Here is a 25,622-nt window from a genome sequence, read left to right as displayed (position 1 = left end):
TATTGATCTGCTGTAAGGATAGTCTAACCCTTGGAGCAGCTTCCAAAGGGTTGGATTCCCAATGGAGCCACTAAAATGCTCAGAAGGAGGTAAGAGGGGCAACTGCAGAACTGTTCAGAACCAGCAAGGATGACCAGTCTGGACAGTACCAGGTTCCACGGTGTTTATGTTGTAAGACACTGAATTAAAGACAGCATTTTGCATTGTTTTGTAAAATGACATTTACATGATGGAAAGTGTTAACAATGAATTCTTAAAATAAGATTGACAAGCCAAAGGAATGAGAAGGTCAGTAGGCGTAAACTTTCACTTTATGGACTTCCTTGTCCTCGCACTCCCTCTGCTTGTCGTAGTAGTAGAAAGTATTGTCCCTCCGTTGAAGCTTCTTCACGTAGCCTGTCTCTGGCCAGCGGTCTACCTGCACAGGAAGGGCGAGAATGAGAATGTGGTCACGCCAGTTTTATTTCATATCATTTTACCATCAAACAACTTGTATCAAAAATTAAAGTCTGGGGGTTGGGGAGATGGCTCAGAGGTTAAGAGCACTGGTTGCTCTTCCAGAGGTCCTGAGTTCAATTCCCAGCAGCCACATGGTGGCTTACAATCACCCCCTAATGAGATCTGTGTGCTGTGCAGGCATGTAGGCAGGCAGAACACTGGATAGACAATAAATAAATGATCAATTAAAGGCTGAGGTAAAGTTTTAAGATCCTTCTGCTTTTGGGGAGAGCACTGTGTGCTCACATGAAGCAAACGTTAGTTTCTGGCCTTACTCTGGAGGACACAACACTGAAATATGCTTCTCTTTACAGGCCAGTTTTGAGGTTTCAGCGTGTACACCACGGCCAAGATTGGAGATACATGCCAATACAGGCAGCCCTTCCCTTTCCCAGCCCTCCTATAAATCACAGCCTGCAACTGGAAGGAAAAATGAGTGCACTATTTGGTGAACCGTGTCTACTATTTTCTGGTAAATTTGCCCACTTTTCCTTTCCAACTCTTTCACCTGCTTTTGCTTGAGACAAACTCTCCCAATGTAGCCCAAGCTTAAGATCCCGAGTCTTCTGAGATCTGGGATCTCAGGCATGTGTCACAATGCCCGGACCTTGTGTCTTCTCTTGCCTGCTTTGATTATGTGACAGTAGAAACAGACCCCACACATCTGGTCAGCGTGGCAGGTCCAGCTGCATTTGCTTTGTAGGAAAATAGCTACAAAGCTTGTTTCTAAGGCTTAAGTCAGAGCTGCCACCAACAGGGAAAGGGGGTGTTCCCAAGATGCTGGGACAGATTCTTATCCCTTCACCAGGTTCCAAAGACACCCTTGTTAGTGTATACACACCTATTGGCTCTTCAGAGAACTCCAGGTAGCTCTGTCAGCATCAACTATAAGAATTGCAGGAGGGAAAACTCCATGGTCAGGTAAATGGTCAAATCGGGAGGCACCCAATGATGTGAGTTATCTAGCTTGCTATCCATTAATGTTAAATTAGTTGTTAATTGTAGAGTGTAGCTACACAGATGTGATGTTTGCTCCTGTAATCCCAGAGCCTGGGAAGCACTAGTAGGAGGATTGATGCTTATCTGAAGTGCTCAGCACACAGTGAATTCAAGGTCAGCCTAGTTTCGAGTGAGATCTTATCTCAAGAAAAAAAAAAAACAAGAAAAGAAGAAGCCAATATATACAACTCCTTTCTAATTTACTGTCAAAATAAGCAGAGGGGAAATAATGTTTGACCACAACTGAATATATGATAATAGAGTTACCAGAGTAAGGAAAATGACCGTTTGAAGACTCCTGTATTAGAGAGCGCAGTAGTTCAGAAAGTGAATGTGCCTAGCCAAAGGAGCACACTGGCCCCCAACTTATAGACCACCTTCAGGGACTTTTGTCTCCCTCTCTCGAGACGGGAGTTTCAGAGAATTCCTTTCAGTGGTGTTTTGGTACTCTGTTATTAAGATGCTTTTCCCCCTCCGTGAAGCTGGTTTTTAGCAAGCTGGAAGAGCCATCAATCTTACCATAGCGCCTTGCTTCACCTGTCTGTACTCGATCTCGTCCCGATACCCTGCTTGCTGGAATCTGTACAGGTTCTCTACCTCTTCTGACCATTTCTTGGCGCGACTTATGGATTTCGGTTTCACGTCAGAACTCGCCATGGCTACAGAGGCCTTCCTAGCAATTATTTCTGAAAGAGGTTAGAACAATTTAGTAGGTAACATGCTGACTGCAACTTTCAAAACATTTAGAATGAACAATAACAAGAAAAAAAAAAAGAGAACCTTGCTGGGCGGTGGTGGCACACGCCTTTAATCCCAGCACTTGGGAGGCGAAGACAGGCGGATCTCTGTGAGTTAAAGACCAATCTGGTCTACAAGAGCTAATTCCAGGACAGGCACCAAAGTTACAGAGAAACCCTTTCTCAAAAAAATAATAATAAAATAAAACAAAATACCTCAGTAAAATTTCACACTTTAACATTCATTTCCAAGACTGTTATTTTTGGGAAAACAAAACAATGCACCCAAAATACTCTTAAGCCCTGGAAGACATGCAGAGAATAACTAATTTCACCATCAAGATTGTATTTGGAGTTGCTAAGTAATGTTCCAAAATAGCCATTCTTGGTTTCTGGACACTAGATAGTGTACATTTACGAAAACACACTGTCAGTTGTATCTGCTCAATATATCATCAAAATATCCCACCACTATTCCATTAATTTATAGTCTCGCTCTCTTCCTCTCCTCCCTCTTTTAAAAAAGGAACCTCAGGACAATCATTCTTAGCAAGGCACGGTGACGGACTTGGGAGGCCAAGGCAGGAGGACCTGGGGTGAGGCCACTCCGCGCTGCCTACAAATCACTCTGCTTTCTCTCCCCTTCTTGTTCCCGAGATGCACCTTCCATTAATTTCTGAAGACATCGTAATCTATCTTCTTGGGTCACAGTGTCACACCGCCCTCTGGTAGACTAGCGTGGGAAGACAACTGGACCAATTCCATGCTACGGCTTCCAGGGTTACTACTGGTCATTCAGCTATCCAAGCTTGATTCATATTAACTGTCTATATAGCAAACTTCTATTGCTGAGCTTTTCCCCAGTTACTGGGACTGAACTCAGGACCTCATGAGTCCTAGGCAAGCATTCTACCACTGAGCTACACACCCCAACACCGCAGTCAGTTTTTCAAAGGCATTGTCTTGTATTTGTTTTTCTCAAATACTTACTTTGTTACAAAAGATTATTTAGCTGACACAAAGTACCCAAAATTTTCACCATGATTCCTTGAATCCATTCTATTAAAAAAATTTATTTTGTCTAAAATTCATTGACATAATTCATAAAGAAGATCCTTAAGGGAATTTATGTATTTTTGATCACTGCAACAAATTCTCATTAGGTTATTATTTTAAAGGCCAAGAAACACATTAAAGTACAATGATAGGAAAGGAAAAACTATCCTCATATCAATTAGAGATATCCCTCCTTGCCACTGGGTGAACAGCATCCCAAACATAGGATGAATCAGGAGCATATGAGCAGACTCACAACAAATGCCTTTACAAATGGAATACATTTAGCTTTAAAGAGAGAAAAGCAGGAAAAGGGAAAGACAGACTTGCTGGATTTCCTTGACTATTTCCTCAGTGTGGAAAATGTAGCCTTCAAGTCTCTTCTCATGGTTAGTAAAAGGGAGGCTATCAGGAGACTGAGGCCTTGGTTTAGTTTCTGGTTTGAGTACTAAGGGGCTGGCCTGGGACAGAGAGGAGCTTGTCTACGCTCCCCCTGCATCCTCTAGATTTTTTGCCCCATTGCTTACATTATCACATTCTAAAGAGAAGGCTGTTTACATTCTCTTTGGAAATCACAGTCCCACCTTTGTTCGGTTTAGCTCCAGAGTTAAACTAATGTAAATGAAATCACTGGACTAGTATAGCTCTAATTCTGATGAAAATAGCAACCACACACTGGATAAAGAATCAGGACTGCTTTGTGCATTTTTTTCCAGTGTGCAAACTGACATGCACGTTGGTTAGACTAGAAAAGATTAGGCCTTTGTTAGAGTGTGCGTTTTTAGATTTAGGTTCATGCTGCCTCTTATTGACTTCATTGTTACAGTATTGTGAGAGTCTTTTTAAAATAGGGAAAGCCTGACAAAGCAAAAAGGTTTCTTATTTTATAATTCCATTAATTTCACTGTGAAGTTCATTACATCCCCAAGGCACCATTCACTAGCGATGACTAACAAGTGAGTTGAAAAGATGTAGCAGAGCTTGGCAGTCCACTCGTGTAGGGGAGCTGACACACACACACACACACACACACACACACAAATATGATTTGAAGAATCAAGAGAGGGAAAAATGTGAATTCATTTATTAAAGATACATTCAAGCCAGGTGTAGTGGTGCGCATGTTTAATCCATGCAGAGACAATTGAGTTTCTGTGAGTTGGAGACCAGCTGCTTGTTCCAGGACAGCCAAAGCTACACAGCGAGACAGTCTCAGACAACAAACAAACAAAGTAAACCCACTCGAGTGGCTAGAGAGATTGCGCAGTGGCTACAGCTTCTCAAGTTTAATCTCAGCACCAACTCAAGCACGCACAGCCACCAGAACCTCCAACCCCTAGGAGGCCCATCAGCACCCTCTACTGGCCTCCATGGGCACTGCACCCATGTGTACACGGCTTCTTAAGACATGAATACATGTCATAAAAATAATTCTAAAATAATAAAAAAACTTTTAAAATATTCAAAATTAGTCATATTTTCTATGAAGTTAGTGGCTGAATCACTTTACTGTTCTATAGACAAATCTTGTTTTCTTTTTTTTTTTTTTTTTTTTCACTGGAAAAGTTTTTATTGAGACCAGCCACACCAGTCAAGCAAATTCTGGCATTAAGCACCTTCCTCCTTGGCAATGCGGTCTTTCTTGAGTGGTCCCATGAATGCTTTCTTCTCCTCCATGGTCTGGAAACGACCGTGGCCAAACTTGGAGGTGGTGTCAATGAATTTCAGGTCAATCTTCTCCAGAGCCCGCCGTTTGGTCTGCACCAGCAAGGACTTGCGGAGTGTGAGCACTCGCTTCTTGGTTCCCACCACACAGCCTTTGAGCATGATGAAGTCATTGGTTACCTCACCATAATGGACAAAGCCACCCAGTGGGTTGATGCTCTTGTCAGAAAGGTCATAGTCGGTAGATGCATTGTTCTTGATCAGCTTGCCATCCTTGATAAGGTAGCCCTGACCAATCTTGTAAATCTTCTTGTTGATTTCTGTCCGATGATGGTAGCCTTTCTGCCCAGCCCGAGCCACAGAGAAGGCCACTCGGGCAGGGTGCCAAGCGCCAATACAGGCAACCTTGCGCAACCCTCGATGGGTCTTGCGGGGCAGTTTCTTTGTATGACAACGACTGGTCACCCCTTTGTAGCCTTTGCCTTTTGTCACTCCAATGACATCAATCATCTCATCCTGCCCAAACACCTGGTTCACAGGAACCTGCTGCTCCAGCCTCTCCCGGGCCCAGTCTAGCTTCTCAGCCACAGTGCCCCCATTTAGCTGGATCTCCATCAAGTGTGCCTTCTTCTGGCGCAGAGGAAGCAGACGCATCTGAGTGTGGGCAATTATGCGGATGACCTGGCAGTACTTCTTCATGCTGTTGAAGTCCTTCTCCAGCTGTTTCTTGCCCATGTCATCCTGCCATTTCTTACAGTATTTGGTGAAGGCCTTCTTCTTAGATTTGTGCCAGTTCTTGTAGAACCGCCTTTTACACTCATCACTGATGTGCTCAGCAAATACTGTCTTGAAGGTGCGGAGACCTCGTGGGGTTTCGACGTATCCCACGATGCCCACAACTACCATAGGTGGTGTTTCCACAATGGTTACAGCCTCCACGACTTCTTTCTTGTTTACCTTGGATCCTGTTCTGTCAACCTCTCGGACAATGTGGGGCATGCCAGCCTTGTAGCCTAGAAAGGCTGTGAGGTGAACAGGCTTGGAAGGGTCATCCTTGGGGAAGCTCTTCACTTTCCCACGATGCCTGCTGCTGCGCTTCCGCGGCAAGAAGCCCAAGGACCCATGCCTGGGAGCAGAGAATTTCCTGTGAGACATCTCTCCTCACACGCCGCCGCCGATAGAGCCAAATCTTGTTTTCTTAGGTTTGTGGTTTGGGGTTGGTTTTGTTTCCCCATCATTTTTACTCTAGGCTTAGCTGTTTGACAATAGGAAGCTTTGATCTGCTTGTATCATTCAAAAATATTTGCCTTAAGCAAGAATCATACACTTTTGTTGACTCCCCATGGGAAGCCTTACCCTTTCTGAGGAGTGGATGGGGGTGGAGCAGGAGGAGGGGAGGGAGTGGGAACAGGGATAGATGTAAAATAAGAAAATATTGTATTTAAAAATTCTTAATTAAAAGTAATATCCTTGAAGATAAAAAGATATTTTCCTGAGTGCCACGTCTTTTGCCACTTTCAGTGTAAGCAACACACATGAAACTTCTGCAGGCTACGGGAGGAGGAAAAGGGTGCCACACCCAGGCAAAGCTTCAGGAAGGGAAGTTTTTCTCAGCGGGAATGCCCATCTTAAAGACATTATCTATCAGACATCTGGAAATGTAACGCCAATTTCATCATAACAGAACGAGACTATTTCGTGTCTAGTTTAGGAAAAAGCAAACGGAAAGTGAGCCTCGTGAAGCTCTGTGAAGCATTCTGTGCTCAGGATCGCACAGACAGACCACCTGCCCAGAGCAGGTGCTGCAGTTCAAACAACATCAGCAGGAACTTCCTCGGGTGCTGAACAGCATTTACTTTCAACCTCTGGCTCTGAGCTAACGTATCTATGACTGTGAGGAAAACAGATCTGTTACTTAGCAGACCACTAGGTAAGAATTTTATAATAACAAAAATCGACAGAAGCTATTCCCTTGCTCTGTTCCAACCTGCTTCTCTTATGTCCGTAATTACGTCAATGTAATTGACAAATGCATTATTTTTTCGCCTGACTTTTGCTCTATCGTAACAAACTTCATTTATTCTCTTCCGTGGTGGAAGATAGCAAGCAGAGTAACCTGAATCCATGTTCTCATGCCATGTCCACGCTCACATTTATCTAGAATTAACTATCCCTTACTATCTTTGGAATGAGAGCTACGTTTTGAAGAGATAAACTAAAATTCACAAAGAACTTGACATTCCTTGCTTAAATACTTCAGTGACTATGGGAAAATACAATGCCATTGCTACTTCTGATAGTGACACTCGGGACTTTAAAATGCAGTGCTTTACTTTGGCCATTGGGGCAGGGGGACTAATAAAAATGCATTTGTCTTACTGACAAGAAGTGTCTCAGACACTGTGACCTGACATCTCTAGGTGGGAAAGAAGTCAAACAGGAGTGAAAAGGAGAACAGGGCTTTTGTAAAACTTCAGTCATGACTAAAGGGAAATCAGAAAAGCTGGTAGACATTAAACTGAGAGAAACAAGAAACCAAAGTGCCCAGAAAACAAACAAAAACAAACAAACAAAAACATTGTGGAAAAACCCACATCTGACTGAACTTGATATTTAAAAAAAAGATATGTGACCCTTTTGTTTTGTTTTTATTGAGCTATATATTTTTCTCTGCTCCCCTCCTTTCCTGTCCCCTCCCCTTCTATCCTCTGCCAATGTCCCCATGCTCCCAATTTACTCAGAAGATCTTGTCTTTTTCTGCTCCCCATGTAGAATAGATGCACGTATGGCTCTCTTAGGGTCCTCATTGTTGTCTAGGTTCTCTGGGATTATGAATTGTAGGCTGTATTTTCTTTGCTTTATGTCTAAAAGTCACTTATGAATGAGTACATATGATATTTGTCTTTCTGGGTCTGGGTTACCTCACTCAGTATGATGTTCTCTAGATCCGTCCATTTGTCCACAAATTTCAAGATGTCATTTTTTTTCTGCTGTCTCCATTATCCTTCTCCATTATTCAGTCGAGGGACATTTAGGTTGTTCACAGGTTCTGGCTATGACAAAAAATGCTGCTATGAACATAGTTGAGCACATGACCTTGTGGTATGATTGAGCATCCTTTGGATATATACCCAAAAGTGGTATTGCTGGGTCTTGAGGAAGGTTGTTTCCTAATTTTCTGAGAAATTGCCATACTGATATCCAAAGTGGCTGTAGCAGTTTGCACTCCAACCAGCAATGCAGGAGTGTTCCCTTTCCCCCACAACCTCTCCAGCATAAGTTGTCATCAGTGTTTTTGATTGTGGTCATTCTTACAGGTGAAAGGTGGGATCTTGGAGTTGTTTTGATTTACATTTCTTTGATGGCTAAAGATGTTGAGCATTTTCTTAAATGTCTTTCAGCCATATTAGATTCCTCTGCTGAGAGTTCTCTGTTTAGGTCTGTACTCCATTTTCTTGAGTTCTTTGTATATTTTGGAGATCAGCCCTCTGTCCAATGTGGGTTGGTGAAGATCTTCTCCCATTTTGTAGGCTGCTGTTTTGTCTTGTTGACTGTCCTTTGCTTTACAGAAGCTTCTCAGTTAGTTTCAGGAGGTCCCATTTATTAATTTTTTTCTCAGTGTCTGTGCTACTGAGGTTTTAGGAAGTGGTATCCTGTGCCAACGTGTTCAAGTATACTTTCCATTTTCTCTTCTATGAGGTTCAGTGTGGTTGGTTTTATGTTGAGGTCTTTGATCCATTTGGACTTGACTTTTGTGCATGGTGATAAATATGGATCTATTTTCATTCTTCTACATGTTGATATCTAGTTATGCCAGCACCATTTGTTGAATATGCTTTTTTTTATCCATTGTATATTTTTTTGCTTCTTTGTGAAAAATCAGGTTTTCATAGGTTCGTGGACTGATATCCGGGTCTTCAGCTCGGTTCCATTGGTCCTCCTGTCTGTTTTTATGCCAATACCAAGCTGTTTTCTGTATTGTAGCTCTGTAGCAGAGCTTGAAGTCGGGGATTGTGATGCCTCCAGAAGTTATTTTATTGCACAAGATTGTTTTGGCTATCCTGGGATTTTTGCTTTTCCATATGAAGTTAAGTATTGTTCTTTTGAGGTCTGTGAAGAATTTTGTTGGGATTTTGATGGGCATTGCATTGAATCCGTAGGTTGCTTTTGGTAAGATTGCCATTTTTACTATGTTAATTCTACTTACCCAAGAGCATGGGAGGTCTTTCCAATTTCTAGTGTCTTCTTCAATCTCTTTCTTCAAAGATTTAAAATTCAGGTCTTCCACTTGTTTGGTTAGAGTTACTCCAAGATATTTTATGCTATTTGTGGCTATTGTGAAGGGTGATGTTTCTCTGATTTCATTCTCAGCCTATTTATCATCTGTGTACAGGAGGGCTACTGATTTTTTTTAGTTAATCTTGTATCCTGCTACATTACTGAAGATGTTTATGAGTTGTAGAAGTTTCTTGATACAATTTTTGTGGTCAGTTATGTAAACTATCATATCATCAACAAACAGCGAGAGTTTGACTTCTTCTTTTCCAATTTGTATACCCTTGATCTCCTTTTGTTGTCTTATTGTCTAGCTAGGACCTGAAGTACTATATTGAATAGATATGGAGAGAGTAGAAAACTTTGTTTTGTTACTGATTTCAGTGGGATCACTGTGAGTTCCTCTCCAATTAGTTTGATGTTGGCTGTTGGCTGCATATTGCCTTTATTATGTTTAGGTATGTCCCTTGTATCCCTGCTCTCTCCAACACCTTTATCATGAAGGGATGTTGTATTTTGTCGAAGGCTTTTTCAGCATCTAATGAGGTGATCATGTGGGATTTTTTTCCACTGTGTTTATATGGTGAATTACATTGACAGATGTTCGCATGCTGAAGCATCCCTGCATCTCTGGGATGAAGTCAACTTGATCATGGTGGATGATTTTTCTGATGTGATCTTGGACTTGGTTTGCCAATATTTTAATGAGTAATTTTCCATCAATGTATATAAGTGAGATTGGTCTGGTAATTCTTTTTCTTAGCAATGTTTTTGTGTGGTTTGGGTATCAGAGTAATTGTAGCTTCATAAAAAGAGTTTGACAATGTTCCTTCTGTTTCTATTTCATGGAACATTTGAGGAGTATTGGTATTAGTTCCTTGAAAATTTTGTATAATTCTTCACTGAAACTATCTGATTCTGGATTTTTTTGTTTTGAGACTTTGGTGACTGTTTCTATTTCTTTAGCAGTATAGTTCTACTTAATTTGCTTATCTGGTCTTGATTTAATTTTGGTAAGTGATTTTTATCCAGAAAATTGCTCATTTCCTTTAAGTTTTCCAATTTTGTGGAGTACAGGTTTTTGAAATATAACCTAATGATTCTCTGGATTTCCTCCATGTCTGTTGTTATGTCCCCCTTTCACTTCTAATTTTTTTAATTTGGATATTCCCTCTCTGCCTTTTGTTTAGTTTGGATAAAGGTTTGTCTATTTTGTTGATTTTTCTCGAAGAATCAACTCCTTGTCTCATTGATTCTTTGTATTGTCTTCTTTGTTTCCTTTTTGTTGATTTCAGCTCTCACTTTGATTGTTTCCTGTCATCTAGTCCTCCTGGGTGAGTTTGCTTCTTTTTGTTCTAGAGTTTTCAGGTGCTCTGTTAACTCACTAATGTGGGATTTTTCCAACTTCTTTAGATAAGCATTTAGTGCTGTGAACTTTCCTCTTAACACTGCTTTCATTGTGTCCCATAATTTTGGGTATGTTGTATGATCATTTTCACTGAATTTTAGGAAGTCTTTCACCTCAATCTTTATTTCTTCCTTGACCCATTGATGATTCAGGTGATCATTGTTTAATTTCCATGTGTTTGTGGGTTTTCTGGAATTAGTGTAGATGTTGAATTCTAATTTTAAGCCATGGTGATCTGATAAGATACATGGGGTTGTTCCAATGTTTTTGTTTCTGTTGAGGTTTGCTTTGTTACCGAGTATGTGGTCAATTTTTGAGAAAGATCCATGAGGTGCTGAAAAGAAGGTATATTCTTTTATGTTTGGATGGAATGTTCTATAGATGTCTGTTAAGTCCATTTGTGTCATAACATCTGTTAGTTCCCTTATTTCTCTGTTCATTTTTTGTCTGACTGACCTGTCCAGTGGTGAGAGGGGAGTGTTAAAGTCTTCCACTATTAGTGTGTGGGTTTTAATGTGTGATTTAGCTTTAGAAGTGTTTCTTTTACATATGAGTGTGCCTTTGTATTTGGGGCATAGATGTTCAGTATTGAGATTTCCTCTTGATAGATTTGTTCCTATGACTAATATGAAATGTACTTCTTTGTCTCTTTTGGTTGATTTTAGTTTGAAATCTATTTTATTAGATATTAGGATAGCTACACCAGCTTGTTTCTTAGGTCCATTTGATTGGTCCATTTTTTCTAACCCTTTACTCTGAGATGATGTCTGTTTTTGAGGTTGAGATGTGTTTCTTGTGTGTAGCAGAAAGATGGATTCTGTTTTCGTATGCAATCTGTTAGCTTGTGTCTTTTTATAGGTGAGTGAGCCCATTCATAGTAAGGGATATTAGTGGCCACTGATTGCTCGTTCCTGTTTAGTTTTTGTTGGTGATGATGTTATTGTGTGTGTGTTTCCCATTTTTGGGATTTGCTGCTGTGAGATCATCTATTGTCTGTGTTTTTGTGGATGTAGTCAACTTTCTTGGGTTGGAGTTTTCCTTTTAGTATGTTGTGTAGGGCTGGGTTTGTGTCTAGGTATTGGTTAAATCTGGTTCTGCCATGGAATACCTTGTTTTGTCTGTCTATGGTGATTGAAAGTTTTGCTGGATATAGTAGTCTGTGCTGGCATCCTTGGTCTCTTAATGTCTGCATAACACTTGACCAGGACCTTCTGGCTTTCATTGTTTCTATTGAGAAGTCAGGTATAATTCTGATAGGTCTGCAATTATATGGTACTTGGCCTTTTTCCATTGCTGCTCTTAATATTCTTTCTTTAATCTATATGTTTAGTGTGTGTTGATTATTATGTGGTGAGGGGAGCTTTTTTTTTATTGATCCAGTCTATTTGGTGTTCTGTAATCTTCTTGTATCTTCATATGCATTATCTTTCTTTAGGTTAGGAAAGTTTCCTTCTATGATTTTGTTGAATATATTTTCTGTACTTTTGAGCTATACTTTTCTCCTTCTATCCCTTATTATTCTTAGGCTCTGTCTTTTCTTCATGTATCATATTTCCTGCATATTTTGTGTTAAGCTTTTATTAGATTTAATTTTTTCTTTGACCAACGAGTCTGTTTCTTCTATTGTATCTTCAGTGCTTGAGATTCTCTCTTCCATCTCTTGTATTCTGTTGTTCATGCTTGCATTTGTGGTTCCTGATCGTTTTCTCATGATTTATCTTTCTATAATTCCCTCAGTTTGTATTTTCTTTATTGTCTCTATTTCAGTTTTCTAGTCCTAAATAGTTTCTTTCATCAGTTTGATTGCTTTTTCTTGGTTTTCTTTAATGGATTTGTTGATTTCTTCCAATTGTTTGTTTGTCTTTTCCTCCATTTCTTTGAAAGATTTGTCATTTCCTCTTTAAGGGCCTCAAATATTCTTCTAAAGTTATTTTTAGGTCATTTTTTTCTGCTTCATCTTTATTGGGGTGTTCAAGTCTTGCTGTTGTAGGGTCACTAGTTTTCATTGGTGTCATGTTGCTATTTGTGGTCTTGAGAATATTCCTACCTTGTCTATCAATCTTTTCCTCTAATTGATAAAGTTGGCCTGTGTCTCTGGTGATCAATCTTCCAAGAGCCAGGGTATCCAAGACTCAGATGGTTGCTCCTTGTGGTGCAGTCAGGGCCACAGTTCCAGTCACCCCAGAGGTCAGGCCACAGGTCTAGTCACCCGAGAGGTCACTCGGTGTTCCCAGTCTCTGTGCTCTTCGAGGGTCATTCTGGCCTGCTCCCGTGGAAATTGCTTGCTTGAGGCTGTTCCTGCTGATGTGGCTGGCTCAAGCCTGCTCTGGCTGAGGTTACTAGCTCATACGTGTTCCCACAGATATCCCTGGCTCGGGCCTTCTCCCATGGAGGCCCTTGGCTTGGGCCCAGCCCCAAAGAGGTCTCTGGCTCAGGCCTGCTCCCTCGGTGGTTGCTCCCTTGTACCTGCCCCTGTGGAGATGTAGCCTTGTACTCATGGAGTATTCAATTTATCCAGTAAGGAGCCTTACCTTTTAGGTTAGTAATAGGGATTTCAGATTTTCTTCCCTTTTTCTCAACTTCTAAAGAAAGTTCCACATCTCTTCTTAAGAAATGCTGTGGTGTTTCTCTTCGTCAATTCAGCAAGTATTTCTGTCCAGTCAGGAACTTGTTGCAAGGGTTCATGATAAGGCTTGAACTGAAGGCCTTTACTTCTGCTTCTAGAAGACCAGGAGGGATGGGAGGGCCCCGAATGAACTTGTAAACAAACCCATACAGATCAACAAATCAGAAGGTGGAAGAAACTATGGCAGCCAAGTGTTCCTTGGTTGATTATGAAGTTTACTGGAAAGATATATAGCTAGATCCAGAAGCAGCTTATTTGGCCAAGGAGGAAACATAGATGGAAGTGCAGTTTAGCATACAGGAAACTTCTTCCCCAGCAATTGAGCCAAACCCGAGCTTCCATGAAACAGTTAAAACTACAGAAACTGTTGGAGGAATTACTGACCAGACTTAACATGCTAGGACACAAGTACATCTTGTTGAAGTCCGGATAATAAAATATATCACAACCATTCCAGATAAAACCTGAGAAAGACACCAGGATGCAGCCCTGGAGGGTTAGGGACATGAGTAAGATGGCCATGGGATAGTCTATGATCCTTACCGTGGTCCACAGAGCAAGGTCTACATTGGGTAGTCTTGGGAAAAAAAAGCATTCAGCATAACCGGTTTGCATCCCACCACACTCAACGCTTCAAGAAGAGGGTTTAGAGTCTCCATCAATGTATTTTTTGAGCAGGTCTTTTTTTGAGGAAGTTCAGTGTAATCTTCTGGAGTTCCTTCAAAATATTTCATTGTCAAGGCAAGAACAGATGAGTAAGAAACTCACAGCTGACGAGCAGTGCAGATGACCTCAGAATCCCTGTAGTCTGCGACCCAAGCTCCTGCTAAAGCCGTACATAGTAGTATGAAGGAAGTCAACATGCAAAGAGCTGACCTGGGAACAGCCAGGGACTCACGAGCAAATCCAAATGTGGCGCTGCTGCTGGACCTTCTGTTGGGTAAGGATGCTCACTGTTACTTTTGGATTGATTGATGCAGGGGAACTTAAGCTCATAGTCTAACCGGGTGCACAGAAGTAAGGAGAATGAGAAAACAGTGCCTACATGGAAGTGCGAGAAATTTACCTGTGGGCATTATTATTATGCTAGAGATGAGATTTGTAAAATTCCAGGCAAGAGGTTTGTATATAAATTTGTTTGTAACCAGAAGACACTTATTTTATCTTTGACACTGGATCTCATATTGTCCAAGGCAGGCTCGAACTCCTGAGGATGATCTTGAACTTCTGATCCTCCTGGCTTCACATCCCAAGAGATGGGATTTCAGGCATTTGTATCACACCTAGTTTTATGGAATGCTGTTATAAATGTGTGCTAATAAATTGGGGATATTATTTAGCTGTCTTCTCCCCTGATTAATGGTGATGTTCAGGCCTGATGTTTCTTTAAAAACGGCTATTCTCCCAAATATTTTTGGTGAAGCATGTTGGGGTTTTTTTTTTGTCCATTTTATTCTACTGCCTTTCGTAAAGAATGGGTGAATCTTTGAAATAGCACAAAGTTGTTTTAAAATTCATAACTGCAAAGCAAGACTAACAATGTCATCAGATGTAAAGGATATACAAATATCAATGCTTCAATATTAGACTTGTTGCCAGGAAAAAAGAATCCTCAGTCTTTTGTGAAAGGAATACTTTTTCATTAATTTTTACTCTGTGAAGATACTACCACAATAACAAATATATATATATATTTCTGTTTTTGTAAGGCTGTGTAAAAACAGTCGTTTTCTAGTTTTGCTCACATAAGAATACCTATGCATAGCATTTTAAAATAGTGAATGAAAAAATATTATATAATACATATTTTCTATAATACATATATGTATCACTACAAACAGGAAGTGGCAATGCTTGAGTGTCTACGTTTTAGAAACTGAATTTCATTAAGCACTATTAAGGGCTATATGTGTACTGGGAGGGGAAAAACATGCCACCAAACTCAAGGCCCTGAGAAATGAAGGCTCTAATGTAAAAGCAGACACCTGTGATGTAGCCAGTCACCGCAAGTTCTACAACAGGAAACCCACAACTTAAATGGGACGGTTTGTTATGCATCCCCCTCTTATGACCTACTTAGTTTCTTCCTCTCCTTAACCCTAGAGCTTATGTCACAAACCTGGGTCCCAGGACCTTTTTCCTTATCGCTCTTGGCCGTGTGCCACCTTAATTACATCTTGCTCTACTTTTCACGTTGAGCGTCTCTTTGATGAGTGTTTTAGGGATCGATCCTGCCTGCTGTCGCTGAAGCTATTGTCCCTTAACGCTAATAACACAACATGACAACATGCCTAATCTAACGGCCCCAACTCTCCTCACATTAATTTATTATCTGTGCTCCAAGCCGGTGGGAGAATATAACTGAGGATCCCTTTAAACTATACGTAAACCTTGGCCAAGATAATGAACGTGACTGTTAATCTGAACCCAGTTCTCACACTGTGTCCGAAACAGAACACCATTTTCTGAACCCAGTCAAAGTGCCGCCCCACAACCCCAAGCACTCCCCAATGGTCGATCCACAGCCCAGGTGTGCAAATTAGCGATTGTGGAGCATAAAGCCACCCTTAAGAGCGTTCCCACAGTTAGCGTTCTGTCTGCCAGAAACCACTTTCTTTTTGCCATAAATCACGATTTCTGTAAGGTATAATTTGCCCAGAAGAAGCAGGGCTAGACACAGTCCTCTGAACCCGGGCATTAAATGGAAAAGCCATTACATGAGCTGCCTCGGGAAGCAGAAGAGTTTAGCTGGGGAGCCTATCCGAAGATGTAGGAAGGGCCAAATAAAGACCCGCCCTAAAAGACAGAAAACCCAGGTACCAGGGTGGCCGGGCGGAAGGGGCGGGGCTTGCGCTCCCGGGGCAGGACGGAGCCAGGGGCACGATGGTCAGGGCCCGGGTCCTCGCTGCCCATCCGCTCAGGCCCGGCTCCCGCTATCCGCGGTTACCCTGGTTCAGCCGGCCTCGCTGGAGGGTGCTGCGGTGCTCGCGTTCTCTACTCGGGATCTGTGGGCTGAGTCAGCCAGGGGCCAACTGTTGCGGCCGCTGCCGCCGGCTCGTCTCCTAGCAACGCAGTGACGCCACCCCGCCCGCTCGCGTAGGCCACGCCCAGCTCCTTCAGGCCCCGCCCCCTGCTCTTGGGGTTTGTGTGCACTTTAAGGGCTAGACTGGGCGAGGACATCTGTGTTCTGTACAGTGGAATGCACCAGCTGGGAACTGTTCACTGCTGCGATGAGGCGGAGACTCAGAGGCGTTATATGAAAGCCTTTGAGAGAGTAGAGATCGCAGAGGTTCTGGATCCTGATAAAAGATAACTGTCAGTGTGTATAGATTCAAGTAATCCATCCGCCATGGTGTCTGGTAATGACTAAATGAAAGTTAACTAACATCTATAGCTTTATTTTCCCAACAGCATCTTCACTAACACTTAATATATCACCTATTTCGGTGAAAAGTGATTCAAGGTCGGTATTTTTGAGTGGAGAGCCATGATGATTTGCTAATAAGTAGAGGGTGAAAGGGAAAAGGACGATGAGTGAGAGCCAGTTCACTGAAAATTCCCAGAATGTAAGAATTTTGTGAGCCAGGTAAACACAAGCCTTGTTTTTTTCCCCCCACGGGTTAAATTCTGCAAAATTCTTTTTAAAGAGTCACTAAATACTAAAAATAAAAAGGATCTGTTTATAACTCCCAGATTAATTTCCTTAGCCAAGATATATCTCTGAATTTTAGATTTATCTGTACAATTTGTACTCTACATCCAGAGCCAACCTCTTCCCCCAAAACAAAGGAAATTCTGCTGCTTCCACGTCTTCCACTTTGAATAGCTGTTGCCCGGTGCTCTCTGTTTCTCTTAGTCCACCCATCACTGAGACCTGTTGGCTTTGAGATCTCCATGTAAGTCCAAAAAGCCATATCTTCGCAGTTTCTCTTGTGATTACAGTAATTCCCAGCATCTCTCCTCACCTCCACTCAACACAATAGTCAGCACAACCCACTTAAAACCTAAGTCAGATTATGTCAGTCTTGGGCTTGGTTTGGGTCCCTGCAATAGCTTTCTATTTTATTCTCAGTAAAAACAAAACAACAAGAAACCTCTCAGAGATTTACAAGGCCAGTAAAGACTTAGGAATTTGCATATTACCCATTCAGATTTGCTGTCTTCCTCTGTAGTCCTGGATCACAGATGGCCTAACAGCTCCTAGCGTGCAGTAGATGCAAATAGAGGATGCTTAGGATGAATACATGCATTTCACCACTGCACTGCTGCTGGTTCCGCTCTGAAGCAATGAAGGAAGCAGGATGACAAGGGAGTTATGCGGGAGGTTCTTCAGAACACAGTGGCCTTGAATGTAAATCTGGACTCTGCTTATTGAGAACGTGACCTTGTACAATTTCCATAACAACTTCCACAACCTTAAATAACAAAAATGAACCTCTCTGCTAGGGTTGCTGTGAAAGTGAAGTACAGAAGACTGATGGCATCTGGACCCACACAAGGGACAGTGATAAACTACTGCAGTCTACAAACAAAGGTTTTTTTGACTACTTTACTTGCCAACACCGTGCCTTAGTGTTTAGCTCAGGGTCTGTAACATGATAGAGCGTGAGTCACTGTTTGTTGAAGAAATGAATAAATTTTGACCATCAGATTTCCTGGAATATGACAGTAGCTTCTTTGGTTCCTTTCCTGAGAGCTGTGTATTATTTCATATAGATTTCGTACATGTAAACAGTATTTTTAAGTCTCTCTCTCTCTCTCTCTCTCTCTCTCTCTCTCTCTCTCTCTCTCTGTGTGTGTGTGTGTGTGTGTGTGTGTGTGTGTATCTGAACGTGGATACTTCTGGAAGCCTGGGGCATTGGATCCCCTGGAATTAGAATGACAGGTGATTTTTGAGACACCCAATATGAGACATGAGAACTGAACTTGATCTCCCTGCGGGAGCAGTATGAAGTCTCAACGTCTCAGCTGTCCCTCCAGCCATGGACAACATATTTTGATTATATCCACATCCAGCCCTTCCTCCCATGCTCCACAGACATCCCAGCAATTCACTTCCACCCTTCATGCCTTTTCTCCCTGCCTTGTTTTTGTAAAAAAAGGAAAAAAATCTGAGCCCACGATGGCCGAAAATAAGCTCAAAAACAATTACATGATCAATTCCAGGTGATTGTACCAAGGTGCATCTGTGTCAAATTGCCTAATTTCCCGAAGTCTCAGTTCTAGAGTTTGTTGTCGTTTTGAGACAGGGTCTCACTGTGTAGTTCTGACTGACCTGGATCTTGCTATGGAGACCAGGCCGGCTCCAATTACACAAAGATCCATCTGCCTCTGCTTTGTGCCACTATACCCAGCAGTCTCAATTTTAAACACAAAACACACACTCTCTGCATTACACACGCTATCATGCCACGCAACGCCATACCAAAGAATTGCTTTCAAATAGATCTCTTTATAATTTATTATAAGCGAATGTTGGGTTTGATTGCCTGTGTCATATGTGTTCGGTGTTGTGTAAAAACTTGTAAAAGGAAAGATTCTTGAGTGGAAAAGTTAAGCTGTAAGAGTCTAAGTGTACATGTTGCTTACATTGATAACTTACATTGATAACTTGAGTCTCACCATTATTTCCTACTGTATACATGATAAAGAGGAAAGAAGTGAACAAATAAACAAGAATAAGAACCTTATTTTGCCTTTCCTCTTGAGGAGTTTCAACTTAGGAACAATTCTGCAGATAACCAGACTCAATGCAGAATTTATTGTTCTGTATGGGCAACCCAGCCACAGCAATAGTCCTCGTTATCCTAAGACAGACCATCTTATACAAAACCAAGGCTTTGTTAGTTCTGCTGTGGTAAAATGTGTACATCAGTGACTATGTCTAGATTACTTCCCTCCACTGCCTGCCTTCCTTCTTCCCCCCAATTCCTCTTTATGAAAATCTGTATGGGGATGGAACTGTTATGGCTGCAAGAGCAAGCAAATGTTATCTGATCGTGTCATTCTGGCCTGTCTCCTCATAACTTATTCCTGGCATTATTCCAGGATCACTTCTCTCTCTGGGAAATACTGTTTGGCATATTCTTCACTTCCGTGGTTTTTCGAGTGTGCTGAACTCTGAAGGCGTATCTTAGTCAGCTGTAACCGCTGTCGACCCGTAGCTCTCATCTCACAGGGAAGAAGCATTTATTTGGAGTTCCTTTAAGTGACCATGGGCCAGGAACACAGACTTAGGTCACCCTAAATTCTATTTTCCAATGTGGAAACAACTTTGTGAAGTATTATATAACAAAGAAAGTCATAAATCAAGGCATGTTTAAAATGCATTTCTGAGCCGGGCTGTGGTGGTACATACCTTTGATCCCAGTAGGCAGGCAGATCTCTGTGAGTTCAAGGACAGCCTGATCTACAAAGTGAGTTCCAGAACAGCAGGACGGTTTCACAGAGAACCCATCTCTTAAAACAAAACAAAACAACAACAACAAAAATTCTGGACACACCAGAGAGGCAGATACAGAGAAGGCGGGGAAGCTCTTGTATAGGCCCAAGGTGCTGTCTGACAACATTCTTAGCTTTTGGGTTGGTGGAAACTAGTGGTCCACTAGGTTAATAGATCCAAAAGGTTCTCATCTGTCAGTCACAAGAGGTTAATTCCAACACAGAGGTGGACAAGGAATGGCCATTTCCAAGGGTGAGAAGTAGCCCCAGATAAGGTAATTAGCTCCCTGCCCTTTTGGGAATTTTCCTTCCCACTTCCATAAGGCTTGTCGAAGTGTTCAGCATAGCAAGATTTGGAGGTTCCGGTTGTTTGTGAACAACAGCATCTAAGAAGAACTTGCTAGGAAAGAGACAATAAAGACCACTGACAAAAGTCTTTGGTGGATCTTATTAGTGTTTCCATGAACTTTCCCAAACATCGTCCTCTTCCCTCCGTTTCTTTATAGACATCCTTCTGGCTTCCTAAAAATACAGCTCCAATGATTACTGGAGGCTAACAGATCAACAGGATCTTTTATTTTTCTTTTCCTCTAAGAATCTACGTCTGAATTGTAGCCTTCAAGACATAGTTAGCTTATGCACACTGTGAACAAGCACCAACAGACTCTATTAACGGAGAGTCAGAGGTCGTTTTCTCATCCAGCCCTCGTGGTTATCCTGTAAGATACAAACTGGGAAAAGAGGGGGGAAAAGGGGAAAACTCGATCTTCTGTTGACAAGAGGAAATGCAAGGCAGTGTTATTAGAAAAGGGGAAGCTCCCTGGCCACTATTTCCAGCTATGTTTTATTTCCTGCATCGATTACTCCACAGATGCGGGCAGCTCTGCACCAGTGCACCAAACACTTTTGGTTTCCTTTGTTGCTTTCTGGCAGGAACGCGACTCTCCAGTGACCTGCTGTGAGATAGCGACACGCTCAGTGAGCCTTGCATTTCCTCTTGTCAACAGAAGATCGGGTTCTTTTTCCTTTTTTCCTCTTCTCCCAGTTTGTATTTTACAGGATAACCACGAGGGCAGGATGAGAAAACGGCTTCTGACTCTTCGTTAATAGAGTCTGTTGGTGCTTGTTCACGGTTCTACTTAAGCTAGTGCACAGCTCTTGCAGTTATTTAAACCGAGAGTCCTGGGACGCGGGGACCGGACTGGATGTTTTTAGCTCTGCCCCCAGCCCCAAGGCTCCTTTGATTGGACGTGGCTGGGCTCGACCGGCCTATGGGAGGCGGTGCACAGGTTCCCGGAAGTGGCGGCACCCAGGATCAGTGTGCAGCTCGGCTTCCGCGGCGGGCTTAGGGGCTAGCCTTCCTGGCGCTATGAGCTCCTTCCAGGGACAGATGGTGGAATATCCAACCATCTCTATTGACCGCTTTGACCGGGAGAACCTGAAAGCCCGCGCCTACTTCCTTTCGCACTGTCACAAGGGTGAGTGAGCCCCTCTTGCTGTCTACTGCGAGGGCACTGAGGCTGGAGATGGTACGAAAGGTCGGGGCCTGGTCAAGGGGAGAGCAGGCCGCGGACCCAGCGAGGCACTGGAAAGCACCCCTGGTCCCAGTCTGCTCTTAGCCTCGCCTTTGCTTTATTGAGTTCAGTACGACCTCTGTAACCCTTACTCCGGTTGCAATCTGACAGGACCCTGTGGTAAGGCTAAGCTGTTAGAAGTGCTGGTTGCTATCCTAAGAGAGGTTTGGTAAGGTTTAGTTAGCTCTTGCCCATACCTCCCTAACTCGTTTGTCACGCGTAAAGAAAATATGTTTCAAAACTTCTACACCCCGAGATGTTAGGTAAGAGCCTGAGATCTATCTGTGTCTGCCTGCCTGCCTGCCTATCTGTCATTCTCTCTCTCTCTCTCTCTCTCTCTCTCTCACAATATGTCATACACTAATCTCTCTATTTCTTTGTGTGTGTGTCTCTCTCTGTCTCTATCTCTCTCCGACACACACACACACAACCTGGGCAGGTGGTTTTTTTTGTTTGTTTGTTTGTTTGTTTTTGGTTTTTTGGTTTTTTTTTTTTTTTTGAGACAGGGTTTCTTTGTGTAGCATTGGATCCTATCCTGGAACTCACTCTGCTCACTCTGTAGACCAGGGGCTGGTCTCAAATTCACAGAGATCCGCCTACCTCTGCCTCCTGAGTGCTGGGATTAAAGGATGTACCACCACCGCCCGGTTTATCATTTCTTCTTCTTTTCCTCTTCTTCTTCTTCTTCTTCTTCTTCTTCCTTCTTCTTCTTCTTCCTTCTTTTTTCTTCTTCGCAGCATTTTTTAATTTAATTTATTTATTATGTATATAATGTTCTGTCTGCATGTATGCCTGCCCACCAGAAGAGGGCACCAGATCTCATAGATGGTTGTGAGCTACCAGGTGGTTGCTGGGAATTGAACTCAGGACCTCTGGAAGTGCAGCCAGTGCTCTTAACCTCTGAGCCATCTTTCCAGCCCCTCATTTTTCTTCTTATATCACTTTTTTAGGTTATCTGGCAAAGTTCTCATATCCTTGGTGTCATCAAATCAGTTCACATAGGTTCTCCTCCTAGCACTTGCCTGCCTCGGTCTCCTCAGCCATGTGGGGCTTGTTTTCATCTGCTCAGGTGGACAACTTTTAGTGGTTCCTGCTCTGTACTCCGAAACATTGACCTGTGGGATCAATTTTCTCATAACAGTGAGCCTTATGTAATGTCTCTCAATAGGAAGCCCACAAAGACAGCCCAGCTGTCGTGGGCTGACGAATCCTCTTTTTAAAAAGTGAAACAAAACGTGTTTATGATTTCTGATTATTTTCCTTGTAGATCACATGAAAGGATTGAGGGCTCCTTCCATGAAAAGAAGGCTGGAATGCAGGTAATTGATTTTTGTTACTTATTTGCATATAAGTAGCCATCTTAACTAAGAGATAGCACCTAGACAGAACAGTACTTCCACCATAAGGGGTAGCCTGATAAGCCTGTATAAACACTATCTAGCTTCCCTACCAATAAGAAATCGAACACTACTACCAATATCCCAGGAACCCTGTGTTATCACTGCTGCTCCTTCTCCCAGAACTAATTCCTATTTTGACCTTTTGTTATGGTGGTTCAACTTTGGTTATTCTTGAATTTTATATAAGTAGAAGACTTGACGTGGTGGTGTAACCCCCACACTGAGGAAACAAGAGGGTTGTGAGTTCAAGGCCAGCCTGGGTTACATAGTAAGAACTTGTCAAAAACAAATAAAAATAAGTAAATAGGATCATATACTCTATAGATTAAAAACTCTTCTTAAACATTTTTCAAAACTTCATTATTTTTGTTTCATGTAAATGCTTGTTTTTGCCTGGGTATATAGTATATATGCATACCACATATGTGCAGTGTCCACAGAAGCCAGAAGGTGCCAGGGTAACAGACATTTGTAGTGGCTATGTGAGTGCTAGGAGTTGAACCTGGGTCTTCTGGAAAAGCAACTATCCCAACTGCTGAGCCAACTCTCCAGCTCCAACTTTGTCTTAACATTGTATTTCTGTGGCCCATCTGCGTTGCTTTCATTTTTGTGTGTATGTTTATGTATATGAGTGGTTGTTCGAGAATCCTAGACTAACAAGATGCCCCGGCTGCTGTGATGGGCCAGGTATGGTGGAGATTGAGACTGCAGTTGTCCAGGTGGAGCCGTTATACTCATCAGAACCTCTTGATAACCTTTCAATAGGTACTATTGTTATTCCTGATTTACAGATGAGGATACTAAGAAGCCGAACAGATTAAATGAGTTGCTCAGTGTCATAGGTCCAGTGAGTGGCAGGACCAGGTTTTTATCCAGGTCTGCCTGATGTCAGAGCCTACGTATCAGCTATCTATGGCCTTGTAGCATTACCTTGTAACTGAGTGTTTTAAGATAACACCAGTCTCTCAGTTCCTCTGCATCCGGAATTGTGTACAGTGGGGATTGCTCCTTTCTGCCTGCCTGGTGGGACTGAAATCTGAAGACTCGAGTGTCTGAAACTTGGAAGGAAGCGTGTAACAGCAACAAAGCCTAGAATAGCTGGCTTTCTGAGCTTGTCTGTCTCTGAGAGGCTTCTTTAACCCGGGATAGGTAGTTTTTGCATCCTGGGAGAGCTACGGTGAAGTAGGCTTTTAGTCCAAGCACTCGCAAGGCAGAGGCACAGACAAATCTTTGTGAGTTTGAGGCCAGTCTGGTCTACATAGTAATTTCGGGTTAGCCAGGATGACATAGCAACACCCTGTCAAAATAAACAAAACAAATCCCAAGGGAGAGTCAGGAGGCAGGCATATTGTCTGGAGAGCACGCTTTAACCATCTTGTAGTTGCCAGGTGTGGTGACATGCCTCTGTAATTCCAGCACTGGAGAGGCAGAGGCAGACAGATTCATGTGAGTTTGAGAGCAGCCTGGTCTACATAGTGAGTTCCAGGACAGCCAGTGCTGTTACACAGAGAAACCCTGTCTCAACGTAGATCGTGGTATTAAAACAAAATCTACTTTAAGCAAAGTAGATCTTCCCCCTTTGAAGTGGTTTTTCTCAGGTGTCTTGCCACAGCGACAAGCTGGCTAACAAAGTACCAGTATACCATCAGCCATTTCAGACCTGTCATTGAGGAGGAGGAGGGGACATGCAGGGTCCTCCCCTCCCTAAGTAGCCCATCGCTTCTCTTATGTTAAAACCATGTGCTGGTTTTATATTTAAAAAAAAAATACAGTATTTGTATTTTAAATACAAATACTTTTGTACTAAAACAAAAACAAAAAGAGTCCTGCAATTACTTCCATCATATTCTGTAGTCAAGGCAGTTACAGAGATCTGCCCATTTCAAAATGAGGGCTCATAAGCCGCTCCTGTTAGGGTGGAAATGTGTGGGTGTGGATAGGTGTGTTCAAGACACAGTCTCACCATGTAGCCCTGGTTTATGTACCTCAAAGAATACAAACAGATGGAGTATACAGTGTGTGGAAATATAATTCAGCATGGAGTGTATTCCTAATCGCCAATCTATACCATGACATTTTTAGAATTTCATAGAAATTAGTATCTGTTCACTAGAAATGTAAATACAAGGGCTGGAGGTGATGCTCAGGGGTAGAGCGCGGCTGGCTATGCAAGGCTCTGGCTTTGCTCTTCAGCATACACAGAAAAGTAGGTTTATATGAAGCAAAAAGCAGAATCCTCTGTTCCCAGCACCCTCTTTCTGTTTCCTAGAATAACTTAACATTTGGTGGTGTCCTTCCTAGTTGTACCTGACCACATACAAGCTTTATTTTTTTTCCTCTTTTCATGATGGGGGCTCATTTGCTAGGCTACACATTAAGCCCCCAGCACATGGTTTCAACAGAAGAGAAGCGATGCGCTTCTTAGGGAGGGGAGGACCCTGCATGGTGACGGGACTGAAATGGGTGATGGTATACCGGTACTTTGTTGGCCAGCTTGTGGCTGTGGTGAGGCGCCTGAGGGAAGATCTACTTTGCTTCCTGGTGGCTCCTGCGCTCTTAGGCTCCCAGCAAGGCAAAAACGTGGCAAAAGACAGGGCAGATGAAAGCTGGTCCCTCCTGCCGTGAAGCAGAAAGGAAGAGACAGGGAGGACCGGGGATAAGGTCTACCTGCCAAGGATGTGTCCCGGGGGACGTCCTCCCCCATTAGCCCCGCCTCCAGTAATGCTGTCACATAGGTTCATGACTCCATCTCAGGGTTTATCCATGCATTTGGTCAGAGGCCTTCCATACCTCAAAGCCCCGCCTCTTTCTGAACACTGTCCTGGACACCAAGCCTTAGCACGTGGGTTTTAGAGGGGCTTTTATAGCCAAGTCATGGCAGCCACTGCCGTCACACTTTCCCTGTTAACTGATTGTGATTTGCTGGAGAAAGATCATAGCCCA

At 42.6% G+C, this 25,622-nt stretch overlaps 3 protein-coding genes across 3 annotated transcripts in view; 1 reads left to right on the top strand and 2 right to left on the bottom strand.

The window, feature by feature from the left end:
• Positions 1–237: 237 nt before the first annotated feature.
• Positions 238–16,148, bottom strand: Meig1 (meiosis/spermiogenesis associated 1). The gene is made up of 3 exons (XM_041630525.1): positions 16,085–16,148; positions 2,017–2,183; positions 238–418 (listed from the first exon to the last, which is right to left on the bottom strand). The coding sequence occupies exons 2-3, from the start codon at positions 2,152–2,154 to the stop codon at positions 290–292; spliced, it is 267 nt and encodes an 88-aa protein (XP_041486459.1). The 5' UTR covers positions 2,155–2,183; positions 16,085–16,148; the 3' UTR covers positions 238–289.
• Positions 4,837–6,133, bottom strand: LOC121432541 (60S ribosomal protein L3-like). The gene has a single exon (XM_041630524.1). The coding sequence runs from the start codon at positions 6,108–6,110 to the stop codon at positions 4,899–4,901; it is 1,212 nt and encodes a 403-aa protein (XP_041486458.1). The 5' UTR covers positions 6,111–6,133; the 3' UTR covers positions 4,837–4,898.
• A 4,873-nt stretch (positions 16,149–21,021) lies between the features above and the next one.
• Positions 21,022–25,622, top strand: part of Dclre1c (DNA cross-link repair 1C) — a 31,267-nt gene continuing 26,666 nt past the window's right edge. Inside the window, exons 1-2 of the mRNA XM_041630704.1 lie at positions 21,022–21,183; positions 22,547–22,598. Coding sequence (XP_041486638.1) covers positions 21,075–21,183; positions 22,547–22,598 — 161 coding nt within the window. The 5' untranslated portion in view covers positions 21,022–21,074. The remainder of the gene's footprint in view (positions 21,184–22,546; positions 22,599–25,622) is intronic.

This window comes from Microtus oregoni, unplaced genomic scaffold (assembly GCF_018167655.1).
Source record: "Microtus oregoni isolate MIOR12 unplaced genomic scaffold, Mior012 000035F_ref0000213, whole genome shotgun sequence".
Classification (NCBI taxonomy): domain Eukaryota; kingdom Metazoa; phylum Chordata; class Mammalia; order Rodentia; family Cricetidae; genus Microtus; species Microtus oregoni.
Note: the sequence above shows the minus strand (reverse complement) of the source record. Positions and strands in the feature narration are given on the sequence as shown.